Source organism: Protopterus annectens, chromosome 5.part0 (assembly GCF_019279795.1).
Source record: "Protopterus annectens isolate FY-2018-M chromosome 5.part0, PAN1.0, whole genome shotgun sequence".
Classification (NCBI taxonomy): Eukaryota; Metazoa; Chordata; order Ceratodontiformes; family Protopteridae; genus Protopterus; species Protopterus annectens.
This window is the reverse complement of record NC_056735.1, coordinates 214,738,583-214,752,644: the sequence shown is the minus strand read 5'-3', so window position 1 is coordinate 214,752,644 and position 14,062 is coordinate 214,738,583. Positions and strand designations below refer to the sequence as shown.

Below are 14,062 nucleotides of genomic sequence, written 5' to 3'. Positions count from 1 at the left end.
TAAACAAATTTTCAAGTTATCAAAATGTGTGATTCACTTTGGCAGAAGAATGGCAAAAGAGTCTCTCACAGTTGCATGAACCACCAAGGCCTTACTATTAGCGGTGTTCAATTTTAAAAGTTTCTCAATAAGCCGGGTATGAATGGCTTTGAGGTCACCAGCCACATTATAAGTAAAAGCGACATCTTCTTGGGAGAAGGAATAGAAGATCTGGGTATCGTCCATGTAACAATGGCATACTAAGCCCATCCGTGTAACAATAGTATGCTAAGGCCCTTTCCTTAAGTAGATAGATGCAGTGAACAGTAATGGGCCCAAAATGGAACCATGTGAAATACCACAATCAAGAGTGAAAGCAAAAGAAGAATTCAGCCCAGAATAGGCTATTTTTGTATGATTAGACAGGTAAGAAATAAATCAGTTCTAAGTCATAGCAGAAATTCCACAGTAAGGCCTTGGTCCACCATGTCAAATATTGCAGAGAGATCCAGGCGGACCAGCATTGTATACTGTCACTCATCTCTTGCCATCAGATGTTTCTGTGCCCTAATGCCAGAAAGCCACTAAAATAAATTAACAGAAGATACATCTGCTGCAATCTTTCTAACCTAGACCTGCAGCACTCATATCCTACAGCAGGACCTCAGCTCTGAGTATTCACTCCTATGAACAATGCAAAAAAAAAACTGCAAAAGACTTTCAATGCCAAAGAAACATGACTACAGCCACAACAGTGGCAAAACAGGAAAAAGAGTTCATATCAAAAACAGACAGCACTGCACCTCCAGGTAGCAAGGAAAGACAGAGAGAGAGAGAAAAACTCTGTTTTCAATGCCAAAGCATTCAAAATTGTTTAGAAGGTTAAAAAACAAGTGAAGTCCAGCTAAATTCTGAGGAAAGACTAAACCTTACAGCTTAACAGCTTTGTCACTACAAATGAAGAACTGATGGAGAATGCACATACAGAAAGCATGTTCATATCAACAGAGAGCACATAGCTAGGCAGCCAGCTGTTGCTACCTTGCCCTACAGATGCTTAGAAATATAATGAGTCCAATACTTAGCCATCTACCTTCACAAGCCAGGAGCACCACCAACCTCCTTAAATTAAAAAAACATACAAAAGTGTTCTGTCAGCTTTGTAGTTTGGGGCAATAGATACATTATCTCATAACACATGCAGTGTAGTCCACATTACTAATCCTGCAGGTGAAATGCTGGACATCTGTGGTTCACTGTATGAAACAATATGATTTCACACCTTATGGCTGACTTTGAGTCAGCATTTTTTTGAGTTAGATAAGCACATATGTCTTCCACACCTGTTAGAGCCTCTGCAAAATTCGCATCTCTACCTTTTTGAAACTATTTCCTAACTATGAAATCATCTCTAACACACCTTGTCATAAAATGTTTTGACTATATTATGCCCAGAAAAGTGCAGCTTGAATGTGCATCCTTTTACCACATTTTAAATCAGATTTATTTAAAACCCACTCACTTGTGGGAGTGGGATGTGCAGCAGTGGTTTTCCCCAATGGTTGAATGACCAAAAAGTTGGCATATATAAGTAAGAGGGAGTGGGGGGTGAAGCTTGCCCCCTAAAGAAATGTTTTTGTCTCTTTAAAAATTTTCAGCTATGAGTTATGATATAAAATATGATGAAATATAACTTCTACAATAATTCAATTTAATAAATATAAATCACTTTTTCACAACTTTCTCTGCATGGTCTTTTTATCTATCTGTTTAAATATTTTCCATTGACTACTTTTTGTTAAACAGAACTCTAATATGATTTGTTGTATGCAATTATTCTTTCACTGTATTATATTTATTATCAACATCAAATTAATTTTGCATTTATTGATCTTGCTGTACTGATCTTTTTGTAACATTATCTGCACATTTTCTCCCCTCTGGTTTCACAAAAATAGGCCTCACCCCAGCCATATATTCTTATCAATAAAACATAAATAAAATAAATAAATTCTAATTTGCTTGAAAAGATGCATCATTTCCAAAGCTACAATGCATTATATATATAAATTTTAATGTACCTCTATCCCATCCACCTTTGATGGTTGGCCACCATCTTCTGAGTCCCAGATCCCATTATCCTTCCATTTCCACACACACACACACACACACACACACACACACACACACACACACACACACACACACACACACACACACACACCAGGGGGCAGCCCCTACTGGTTGTAGGTGGCACAGATGGCTATAACAGATATCATCACAATCCGAGGACTGAGTATTTTACCTAATGTTTACCCATACATGTTTATGTTTTTTGACTAAACTCAAATGTCTATATGCAAGCCAATTGACCTTGTTATCCTGCTGCCTGACCTTTTGCAAACACAGCTAGAGCAAATCCAAGCCTCCTGCATAAATCTTGATCTCCGTGCATACCCTCTCACATACACAAATACACACACACACACACACACACACACACACACACACACACACACACACACACACACACACACACACATACACACACACACATACACACACACACACACAAAATGCAATAGTCAACCACAAGCCTCTCAGTTTGTCCCACTGCTGCCTCCACAGACACCCAGACTTACTCCTTGAACCCAAATTGCTGAGACTGGAGGCTAGACTGTACTTTTACCAACACACACACATCCAATGATTTCCTCAAAGATCTAAGTAACAAAAATAAGAAAAACAAATTATCAGTCTGCATGGCTGATTTATAACAAAGGCAGAGCATGTCAGGACCTCAGTAAACACTGTACTTTCTGTTAAGGAGAAGAATTTCAGTTTAGCTGCAACCTATTATTATAAAGTTATTGTTCTAAAGGGCATTTTACAGTTGAACTTCTCAAACTAAAAGGAGGGACAACAAGGTTTAAATGGGACAGTGGACTTTCTATTAGTTTTATGCAAGGGTATGTGCGAGGCACAGATCCAAAAGGGCTAGCACTGTTTATTATGGTCTTGCTACATAATCAATGAGCATATAATATGCTGGCATTTAAATATGTCAATGATACTGATAAATTAAGCATGTAGCCACCTGAAGTGAACAAGAGGCACTTCAACATTGTCAGACAGTTTGAGTTTACAGGCAATATCTAGTAACTTAAGCTTTAATAGGAAAAGATGTAAGGAGATGTGTATAGGAATAGTTAACTTTGGATAAAAATATTGCGTGCAGAACCTAATTCTGTGATTTTGTAGGTGGAGAAAGATTCAGCTTTGCAGCAAAGACAATACAATATTAGAGCTAAAAATAAGGAACTTGTGCCAGTAGTGTATTTTGCACTACTTAGGCTGTATCTGGACCGTATTACTTCATGACATAATACACAGATAAACTCCAGTCAATGCAGGAAAGAAAAGTTCCCAGGTAAATGCATTTGCAATTCCTGAAAAAGCAATACAATTAAAGGAAAACAGTGAATGTTGATAAGTACTGTTCTCATTTAAAGTATTGTTTTCTCTTTTTTACAGTGGGACAACCCATGTTCCCCACAAGGTAGGAGGCTGCATCCCCCAAACCATTGCTACTTATACATGCTAAATTTCAAATTGTCCTACTTCAGAGAAAAGTACAGTTTTGTACCTACCATAAATGTAGATGTTCGAGTGTTCACCCTGCTGCAGTCATCACACTTGGGTTATCCTGCCATCAGGCGGTCCCGCAGTTGGCCCGAATTCCAAAGTCTTGGCCCGGCGTCAGTTGCTGTCGTTTCTTCTCTGACGTCAGTGTGTCAGGGGTAGATAAGAGGCATCCAACCCCATTTCCTTCAGTTTTTCTTGCCCCAGATGTCAGGTGCCCCCAAAATGTAGGCAAAATATATATATATATATATATATATATATATATATATATATATATATGTTTACATATGGCTATATAAAAATAAAACAAGACCCTTAGGTACAAGCAAATACACCACAGAGGTAGTATAGGATAAAGTGGTAGAGATAAGTTCAGCTAGTTCAGAGGGGATGGAGGGAGGGTAACCTGGACTGCAGCAGGGTGAACACTCGAACATCTACATTTATGGCAGGTACAAAACTGTACTATGTTCATCATGTTACCCTGCTGCAGTCATCACACTTGGGTTGAATCCCAAAGCTAAGGAGGGGAGGTGGAGTCAGACAGGGTTAGAAGAGGCTAGTAGGCCCTGTAAAACTGCAGTGGCAATACCAGCTCTAGTCTTAGAGTAAAGAGGTAAGTGATAGTGTTTGGTGAAGGTGTGCACTGAACTCCAAGTAGCAACTTCCAGAATATCCTTGGTTGGCACTCCCCTGAGAAAGGCTGCTGATGTAGCTGTAGCCCTGGTGGAGTGGGACCTAATGTTAGCAAGTACTGGTTTTCCATGATGTGTGTAGCAGAAACATATGCAATGTCCTATCCATTTAGAAATGGTCTGTTTTGAGATAGCTTTTCCTTCTGTTCCTGTAGCATAGGCTACAAAGAGCTGGTCAGTTTTTCTGAAAGCCTTAGTTTTATCCAAGTAGTAACGTAATTGCCTGTGAATGTCCAAAGAGTGCAGGAGTCTTTCTCCTTTGTTCTGGGGATTTGGGAAGAAGGTGGGCAAGTGAATGGCTTGGTTTAGGGCCACACTGGATACCACCTTTGGCATAAAGAAAGGATTAGTTCATAGAGAAACTCTGTCTTGATGAAAAATGAGGAAAGGTTTCACTGCCATTAGAGCCTGTAGCTCTGAGACTCTTCTAGCTGAGGTTATTGCTAGTAGTAGGGCAGTTTTTCATGAAAGAAATTTTAAATCAGTTGAAAAAGCTGGTTCAAAGGGCGGCAGTGTAAGCTTTTCCAGGACAAAGATGAGATCCCAAGTAGGTGTTGGAGCTCTCCTTGGCGGTCTTAATTTCTTAGCCCCTCTGAGGTACTGTCTTAGGAGTGGATGTGAGAATAAAGGAGGATCCGTGCTGTAATGAGCTGAAATAGCTGAGGCGTGGATCTTAATAGATGAAAAGGAAAGTCCTTTGTGTAACATCTCAGTTAAATATTGTAGAATCTGAGGAATGTTCGGCTCCAGGGGATTTAGGTCTTTAGACTGGTTCCAGCAGCAAAATCTTTTCCATTTGTCTGAATAGGTTTTCCTGGTGCTGGGCCTCCTGGCCTCCAGAATGACATCCATAACAGCTCTGGGTAAAGGTGTTGGCTGGTTGTTTAGGTAATTTGCCATGCAGCCAGGTTTAAAGTCTTGAGCTGGCTGTGTAGAATCAGATTGTCTCACTGGGTGAGGAGATGAGGAATTTGTGGCAAAATCCATGGTGGGCCCTGGGCCATGGTCCTTAAAATTGGATACCAATGTTGGCGTGGCCAATCTGGTGCAATGAGAATCATTTGTGGCCTCTCTAATCTGACTTTCAGCAGTACCTTTGCTAGAAGAGGCAGTGGAGGAAAAGCATACACTGTTAATGTTTTCCAACTGAATGAGAGAGCGTCCACTTTCCATGCTAGTGGATGGTAGGTCCTTGTGCAAAATTTGTTGGTGTTTGTGGGGGCTTGCAAACAGATCTATGTCTGAGCATCCCCATTTTTGAGCTATCATTGCAAATACTTGTGGATCTAGTTTCCATTCGTGTGGATCCATGATGTTTCTGCTTAGGTCATCTGCCAATGTGTTTTTCTTTCCTGGCAGGAATTGTGCTTGTAATTGAACCTGGTAAGACAGTGCAGTATTCCACAAGGTCATTGCTTGCCTGCATAGAGGGTAGGAATGTGTGCCCCCTTGCTTGTTTATGTACCACATAACTGTGGTGTTGTCTGTTCTTATTAGTAGTTGTCCTGGGTGTAGAAGGTCCTTGAAAGCTGTTAGGGCATTCTGCACTGCTAGCATTTCTTTTTAATTGATATGCAGGTGTCTCTGATCTGTAGTCCATTTGCCCTGAATGCACTGTCCTGCCATGTGTGCTCCCCAGGCATAGTCCGATGCATCTGCTGTCATAGTTTGCCTGGCTGTGGGTAAGGTGAAAGGCTGACCCTTGTTGAGGTAACATGCTTGTGCCTATCATAGAAACTCCTGTTGAAGGCAGGGAATGAGTGGAATCATTGTTTCCAAGCTGTAGATGTGCTGAGTCCATACACTTAAAAGGTACCATTGTAATTTCCTCATATGCAGTTTTGAAATGGTATTAGTAGAATGCAAGATGCCATGAATCCCAAGGCCTGCAGAATTTTTCTTGCAGGGAGTTGGGTCTTTGTTGCCATTATTTTGAAATATTGAAACAGTTGCTGTTGTTTGTCTGGCATGAGATAAGCCATCTGGGCCGTTGTATTCAAGCTGGCACCCAGGAATGTTATGTTTTGTGAGGGCACTAGTTTTGATTTCTTTTCGTTTATTGTGTACCGTAGGGCAACTTAGAAGGTGTTTGACAAATGTCAGATGCTGTAAAAGAATGTCCTTGCTTTCTGCTTGAATAAGACAGTCGTCCAGGTATGGATATATTTGAATTCCTCTTTGTCTGCAGTATGCAATTACTGATGCCAGGCATTTTGTGAAGACCCTGGGCGCAGTAGATAAGCCAAAGGGCAGTGCAGAGAATTGATAATGCGTTGAACCTGCAATGAAGTGGAGGTATCTTCTGCAATTTTGTCTGATAGGGACATGCTGGTATGCCTCCTTGAAGTCCAAAGTGACTAGCCAAGCATTCTTGCCCAGCATGGGAAGAAGCTGCTGTAGTGTTAGCATCTTGAATTTTGGTACTTGTAGATAGGTGTTCAGAACTGAAAGATCCAGAATGGGTCTCCATGCTTTGTCCTTTCTTGGAACTAGGAAGAGTCTTGCGTAAAATCCTTGTCCCTGCTCCTGTGTAGGTACCTGTTGAATGGCTCTCATGTTCATGAGAGCTGTAATTTGTTTTTGTGCCTCTGCCCATTGATTTGGTGGCGGGTTTGGCATTCCTTTGATCCTTGGTAAGGTATGAAAGTGGAATCTGTATCCTTGAGAGACAATGTTTAGAACCCATTTGTCTTTTGTGATGATGTGCCAGTTGTCTGCAAAAAATGCTAGTTTTCCTCCCAAGGGTGTTGCCAGGAGAGATTTGCTTGATAGTTTGAGGATAGAGTCATTGTGTCTGCCTTCTGCTAGCTTGGGGCCTGTCTTCTCCTCCTTTCTGGATAGCAGAACCCCATTGGCGAGGTTTGTAAGGGCCCTGTGACTGACCTCTGCCCCTTGGGCATCTTTATTTGCCCCTCTGTGATCTGTCTGAAGCTGGAAAGGACCAATTTCTTTTTGTTGGCCAATTTCTGCTGAAGCGAGGGGGTTGTACCTGCAAGAAATCCTTGACCATTTGTATAGATTTAGCCTTATCCTCCATTTTCTTTAAAACCTCTTCTGCTTTGACACCAAATAATACATCCTGTTGTAAAGGTGCATCTAATAATTTTGCTTTAACATGGTCAGGGAGGGGTTGCTCTTTTAACCAAGCATGTCTACGAATGACTGAGCCAGTAACAGCTGCTCTACAGGAAGCTTCCAGTGGCTCAAATCCACATTGTAAAGTATGCTTGCCCACTTATTCAGCTGCATGTAACAGATCCTGCATTTCCTTGAACTCAGGCTGTTCTGAGTGTGTGCTCATTTTTTGTTTTAACTGAAACATCAGGAATTGTTGATATTTCAACATGTGAAACTGGCAATTTAATGCTCTCATAGCCAGAGTTGCAGAGGTGTATATTTTCTTTCCCCATCTATCTAGGGCTCTGGAATCTCTTTCAGAGGGCACAGGATTTTTAGCAATAGAAGCCTTTGCTCCCTTAGGACCCTGGGTTATGGTTTCTGGATCAGCTACAGGGCTTTTATATAGGAATTTGTGTGTGTCAGGTACTCTGTAGTATCTGTCTGGTTTGGCTGGAGCAGGAGGTAGAGAGTCTGGATTTAAACTAGACTCCAAGTAGACATCATCCACAATATCTAAAACAGGAGGAAAAGCAAGAGGTCTGTACTGGGGTAACAGAAGGAACTCTCAGAGCCTTTTCTTAGAATCTGAGTAATCCTGGCCTTCCCAGTGGAAATGTTCCCTCATGGTATGTAATGTTTCCGCAAAGGAATAGTCTTCAGGAGGAGATGCTGAGGGAATAGAGTCTTCAGCATCAGAATCCTCATAAGGTGGAAAAGTGTAATCCTGTTCCTCAGAAGAATCTGAGGAGAGAGAAACCTGGTCAGAGGATGCATAATCCTCCTCTTGTCTTGGTCTTTTATCAGGAGGGGGATGGGAACCCCTGATAAGGGTAATTAAATCTTTAGCCATCTTAAGCATCTGTTTCTTAGGCATGGGGCCTTGACCTGTAGACTGATGAACAGTTTTCTTAGGTTTTAAAGGAGTTTTAAGCTTAGCATAAGATTTAATGGTGAGTGTAGTTGGTCTGAAGACACCTTCTGCAACTGAAGGTGTTACCTCTGCACCTGTGTCTAAATCTGCTCCAGTGTTGGTAGATGGCTGCGCCGGCCTAGTAGACTCCGCTTGGGAGTCGGCAGCTGTCTGGGGTTCTAGCTCTGCGGTCGTCAGGGGCTGCGTAGGCGCCTCACTGAAAACCGAAGAACCAGTGACAGGCCCAGCTGAGGCCTCGGGGTCTGGCTTATTCCTAGGCTGCCTGTCCTTATCCTTGTGTGCGTTTTTTATGAATTGCAGTCGTCGGCTGCTCTGAAGGCATGATATAATTGAATTTCCTACCAAAGTAATGCCATGCGAAGTCAAAATGGCGTTTGATAGTGCGTTTATTAAACCTAGTGCAAAACCGACAACCTGTGACATCGTGGTCTGGGCCTAAGCAAGGAATACAATAGGAATGGAAGTCCTTATGAGGTATTTGCTTCCCACAAGAAATGCAATTGTTAACTTTTTCGGACATCGGACTGAGGCAAGAAAATGTTCCCCAACTGGGCACTTATCTTTACTGAAGACTTCGGACTGAAATTCAAATCGAAAATCTCATGTGTCGGTCAACCGGCACTTGCGAACTGCTTCTGCTTCGGGCACTACGCAGCAAGAAAGACTGAAGAAAATGGTGTTGGATGCCTCTTGTATACCCCTGAGGCACTGACATCAGGGAAGAAGCGACAGCAACCGACGCCGGACCAAGACTTTGGAATTCCGCAATCACTTGGACCGCCTGATGGCAGGATAACCCAAGTGTGATGACTGCAGCAGGGTAACACGATGAACATTGTGAATACTCCAAGACACAGAAATCTCATTTTTGCACATTCAGTCTCACTCACTTTTACACATTTTTGCAGTCATTTTTAGTTCATTAAAGTAACTTTTGACTGGCATGGTATCATAGCAAGAAATATATGAAGAATAGACTGAAAAACATATCATATTTGTTAATATAAATGGTTCTTTAGAGTTGATTTGAGTAGTGTAAGACAGGTCTATAAAATGAACTGTTAAGGGAGTATATGGCAATAAGATCACAAATCTGCCCTGTATATAAAGAAGGTGGATGATGACCAACTTGTTGTCAAAAGCAAATAGAGATAAATGAAATCTTTGGGGAAATAAAAGGATTCAGATTCTGAACCTCACTGCCTGAGAAACTCAGGAGAAGTACAAGTGTAAGAAATATTAAGTACAGGTTACGCCAATACTGTAGAGACAAAAATAGCAAGTAAATTGGAGATGAAGTTGCCAAAAAAGTTTATAATTGGGTATGCAGTTGAGATCCTCTTCAGTGAATTCTTGAATCATTAAAAATAAATAAACCACCCTGAGGCTGAAGTTTAAAAAAGCAGTTGAAAGGGCCATAGCCATGTGCATGCTGGACATGGTTAATCTTGCCTTTCACTACACACGGAGATATTTTTTACTTTATATGTTGATTGTTTGGAGAAATTGGATATTACTGATCTGCATCTCAAAATCATAACCCATTAGTGTGTGTGTGTGTGTGTGTGTGTGTGTGTGTGTGTGTGTGTGTGTGTGTGTGTGTGTGTATGTTTGTCTATATTCCAGTCCCTACCAATGTGAAATTGGACTTTAGTATAAACTGGATTATCTACTGATGAAAGTTTTATATTACAAAGGTGATGAATGCAATTTCAGCACTGCTGCTCTGTTAAAACTGAAAAAAGTAGAACATACCCTGACTAGTAGAAATTTTAAACATTCCACTTGTTTCCCTAATTATTTAAACATTCCATTTCTGAACAATGCATAACAGATTGTTTGAGTCTAAAAACAGTGGCAGAGGTTACACACTGGAAATTAATTCCTGTCCTCTTTCTCACTACAAGTTCAAAATCTTTAGACAACATCTTTGTGACTGAACAAAATAATGGTAGCATTGCATAATCAGTTCAACAAAGGATATGCATACAGTTTTGCATAATGAGTTAATAAGCATCCTTTTAAGGAATTTGCATTTCCTGAAAATACTGCCTTGACAGAGTTGCTTGATGACCACCCAAAAGATAAATATTACAAATGAAATGAATCGGATGAAACACAATAAAACATACTTATAAATACGCCCTTTGGTTTGCAGCAATTGATATGTTTAAATAATAAATAACACAATTGTTTTCATTATGATCATGTCCTTTTCAAACACATTTCATCAGCCTTTATGAGACTGACTTTTTATAACTCGACTCTTCCCGTATGACCTTGTAGAAATGTGCTGGACTGTACCAGCATGTAGTAGGCTGACATTTTACAACACAACTGTTTCCATACGACTATCTTCATACCTGACATATTACATTAATCTGTTGTAGGCTGATACTTTAAGTTCATAAAACAATTGCACTGGTTTTCCTGAGTACACTGATTTCTTGTGCATACATTTTCCTTCCCTTTCTGTATCAATGATCTTTCACTGAAATTTAACTAAAGGACTCTTTGTTGTATTCAAATTTTGTCTGGTACAAATTAGCACTGTTACTGAGCTTGTGAAGAACCTTGGATATTCCTTTTGGCCCACAGCAAAAAACTCCAATGGTTTCTCTGGAAGAAGGAAAAATATTTTAGATACAGTATTCACTTAATGCAAAAATCTGCATAGACATTTGTTACAAAAATGTACCAGCCCTTTGTTCTAAGTCCTGAAATTTTTTGAAGCCAGACTTAACTGAAATTAATGTCGGAGCAGTGTCTTAGAAAGAGCAAATATTTTTTGAACTTTGGGATTTAAAATAGCTTCTAGACAGAACATTTACATTACACTTATTTGCATTTACTATGCTTCTAGCATTTAGATAACTATACAGCTACTTCTTTTTTCAGTTTCCTACAGCAGTTAATACATTCAGGTTACATCCATGAATTACAGCAGTCATATTCTAAAAAGAACCATCTTAACATACATTTGCTTGCATACATTTAACCCATATACTCATTTCAAAATGTAAAAAAAATTTCACAACATGGGTTTCTCAGCACAATTGTTAGCCACATTTACTAAACAATATAACAGCATATTTTCTTCAAAACATCTTATCGTAGATTTAGTGTGCATAATTAACATGCTTACACATAGCATAGACATAATGTACATAATCAACATACATGTGTTAGCATACATATTTTCAAAAAAAAGCTATTTCCCAATATACTGGTGATCCACCACTGTGAAAAAATACTGATATATTTACACATTTACTTATGTATTACTTACTATTAAAGTCGAAACATTTGTGGGACCAGTACTCTAATTTGGATTAAGGATAACTGTGGTACATCCCTAAAGTAGGTACAGCAGAATGCTTTGGTTCTGACATTTAGCTCTTGTCTGAAATCAGTGCAGTTTCCTTAGGCTTTATGTGGTTATTTCCAGTTTGCTGCTGCAGTCTTACCAAAACTTTATTATCTATCGTTAGGAGGAAGAAAGGTCTTAGGAAAGTCAGACTGTTGTTTTCCTGTGTGCATAGGTCATACAGAGAGGTTTCTACTCATGCTTTGGTTTTCAACATGAAGCAGTACTTTTCATAAAAAAAAAAACTTAAGTGAATATGAAGATCAGTGACTGGAAAATGGTATGTTTTTCCAATGCAATGATGTTCATTCCTTAGCTGGGTAGATGAAGTCACAGATGCTGACTACAATTGCTTGAATTTTATGAAAGTTCTGGGAAACATATTAGGGTAATAATGAGAAAAGCCTAATTCAAATGAGGAAAAAAGAAATTGTCAGAGTATGCTAAAGTTGGGAAGTGAGGCAGAAAACTGTTATAGAGTATGAGGTTTTCATAAACTAAAAACATTGTCAATTATTGTAACTATGATAATGTGAGATATTGTCAGTTATGCCAAGAGAAGTAGGGCAGTGGATGTGTAACATATGCCAGCATAGCTAGCTGGAATTTTGTAAAGAAGTATATGTCATTTGTATATCAAACTGATTTCTACAGATGATTGTGTTAAACATGTATCACCAGCATGTCCTGCTGAACAGAGGAAGAAATATACATGTATTATGGTAACTGCTGAAAAGTATATGTTGTAACAAAGGATACTGGAAGACAAGGGGTTAATCACAGTCCCATTCCAGATAACTTTGAAAAATAGTTTGAAATTAACTTATCTGGCTTAGGCCATAAAGACTGCATCTTACAGACCTCACTGTAGCCAGAGACAAAAAGTGTGTACTAGGAAGCTTTCTGGTAAGTCTTTGGGGTAAACTAATTGCTAATCTGGAAGAGTGGAAGTGTTTTATGGTTTTATGACTTCCAGAAGCTGCAACAGATCTTATCAAGCTCTATGTGTGTGCATTATTGACACATATGTGCTAAATCCTGGCAGCGTCTAGCCAAGGGGATAGCATGGGAACCAGAAGTTAGATGACCAGATATATGTGATGCCATTCTGTAATACATCACTAAAATAATGTTTTAATATTAGCTGAGACTGAAGTCTCATAGCAGTCTGTTTTGTAGTTTGACAAAGAAGGATCTCTCACCTACTTCATCTTGCCTTGCTATACCTAGTAAGTGAACCAGGGAATAGTAATTCTTTGGATCAGACAGGAAAATATAGTGAGATTAGTTAAGTACTGTTTTTCCTTTATCTGTGAATCTATTCATTTGTGTTATTTTCATACTTCCTGTGATTAAAACTCTGGTGTTTATTTTAAATATATATTTTGTATTTTCATGTTGTTTTATTATTTATTATAAAATATATTTAAACTTTTCATTGTGTCTGGTCCTTTACAGAACATTTTAATCTTTTAGAGTACTTATATCTATTTGGTGACTCTGTGTCCACTCCTGAAAGCCTTACTGCATTGGTCAAAACACTACCATTTGTACTAATATTAATTTCACTCAATATAATTGGGTACCATTGTAACAGCTTTAGAGTAGCTGGTTTTGCAGTGTCTGGTGGCAGTAACTACCTTATAGTCTGGTCAGAAGGGGACATAAATCTTTGCCAGCCTTTCCCAGGTGTGTGTGTGTGTGTGTGTGTGTGTGTGTGTGTGTGTGTGTGTGTGAAAATCAAATCTAAAAGAGAGTGTGTGTCAGCTGCTTGGAGCAGGGATACCAAGTGCTGATTTCACAGAGAGGGTGCTGGAGGACTTGGCTTGGACACTCGGCTGAGGACTCACCTCTATAGCTGTGCCAGTGGGGAGTTTTACTGAGGACATGGAGGGAGACAGGAGAGACAAATCCAGACCATGGACTGAGTGTGTTCCCTATGTATGCTTAAGGGAAATTATGACTGACACAGAGAGCTGCATCTGGAAATACTGGGTGTATCCATTTTTATTCCAAGTGAATGCCCCTCTCCAGTGTCATTGGTGAAGATTCAGCCTCCTTGATTACTGGCCCACAGAGGGGACATCACCTATTGGTGAGCACTGGTTTGGATATGAATTGAACTTCTGTAGCCTGTAGGCAGTTGTCACTGAAGGCCTGTGTATAATCTTAGCAGCAACAAGGTAAACATACAGAGTTCCATTTTCACAACATTTTTTTATTTATTTTTAATTTAATTTTGTCAGGGATAGCAGGCAAATATGTCAGCAGAGAATTAGGGCAAGCCAACAAAGAATCAGTTGATTAAGGTGTGCATAGCCAAAG

The 14,062-nt window shown here is 39.6% G+C and overlaps 1 protein-coding gene across 1 annotated transcript in view; it reads right to left on the bottom strand.

Annotated features, from left to right (window-relative positions):
* Positions 1-9,213: 9,213 nt before the first annotated feature.
* NOX4 (NADPH oxidase 4) overlaps positions 9,214-14,062 on the bottom strand; it is a 1,166,454-nt gene continuing 1,161,605 nt past the window's right edge. The window contains exon 24 of the mRNA XM_044071824.1: positions 9,214-10,989. Coding sequence (XP_043927759.1) covers positions 10,869-10,989 — 121 coding nt within the window. The 3' untranslated portion in view covers positions 9,214-10,868. The remainder of the gene's footprint in view (positions 10,990-14,062) is intronic.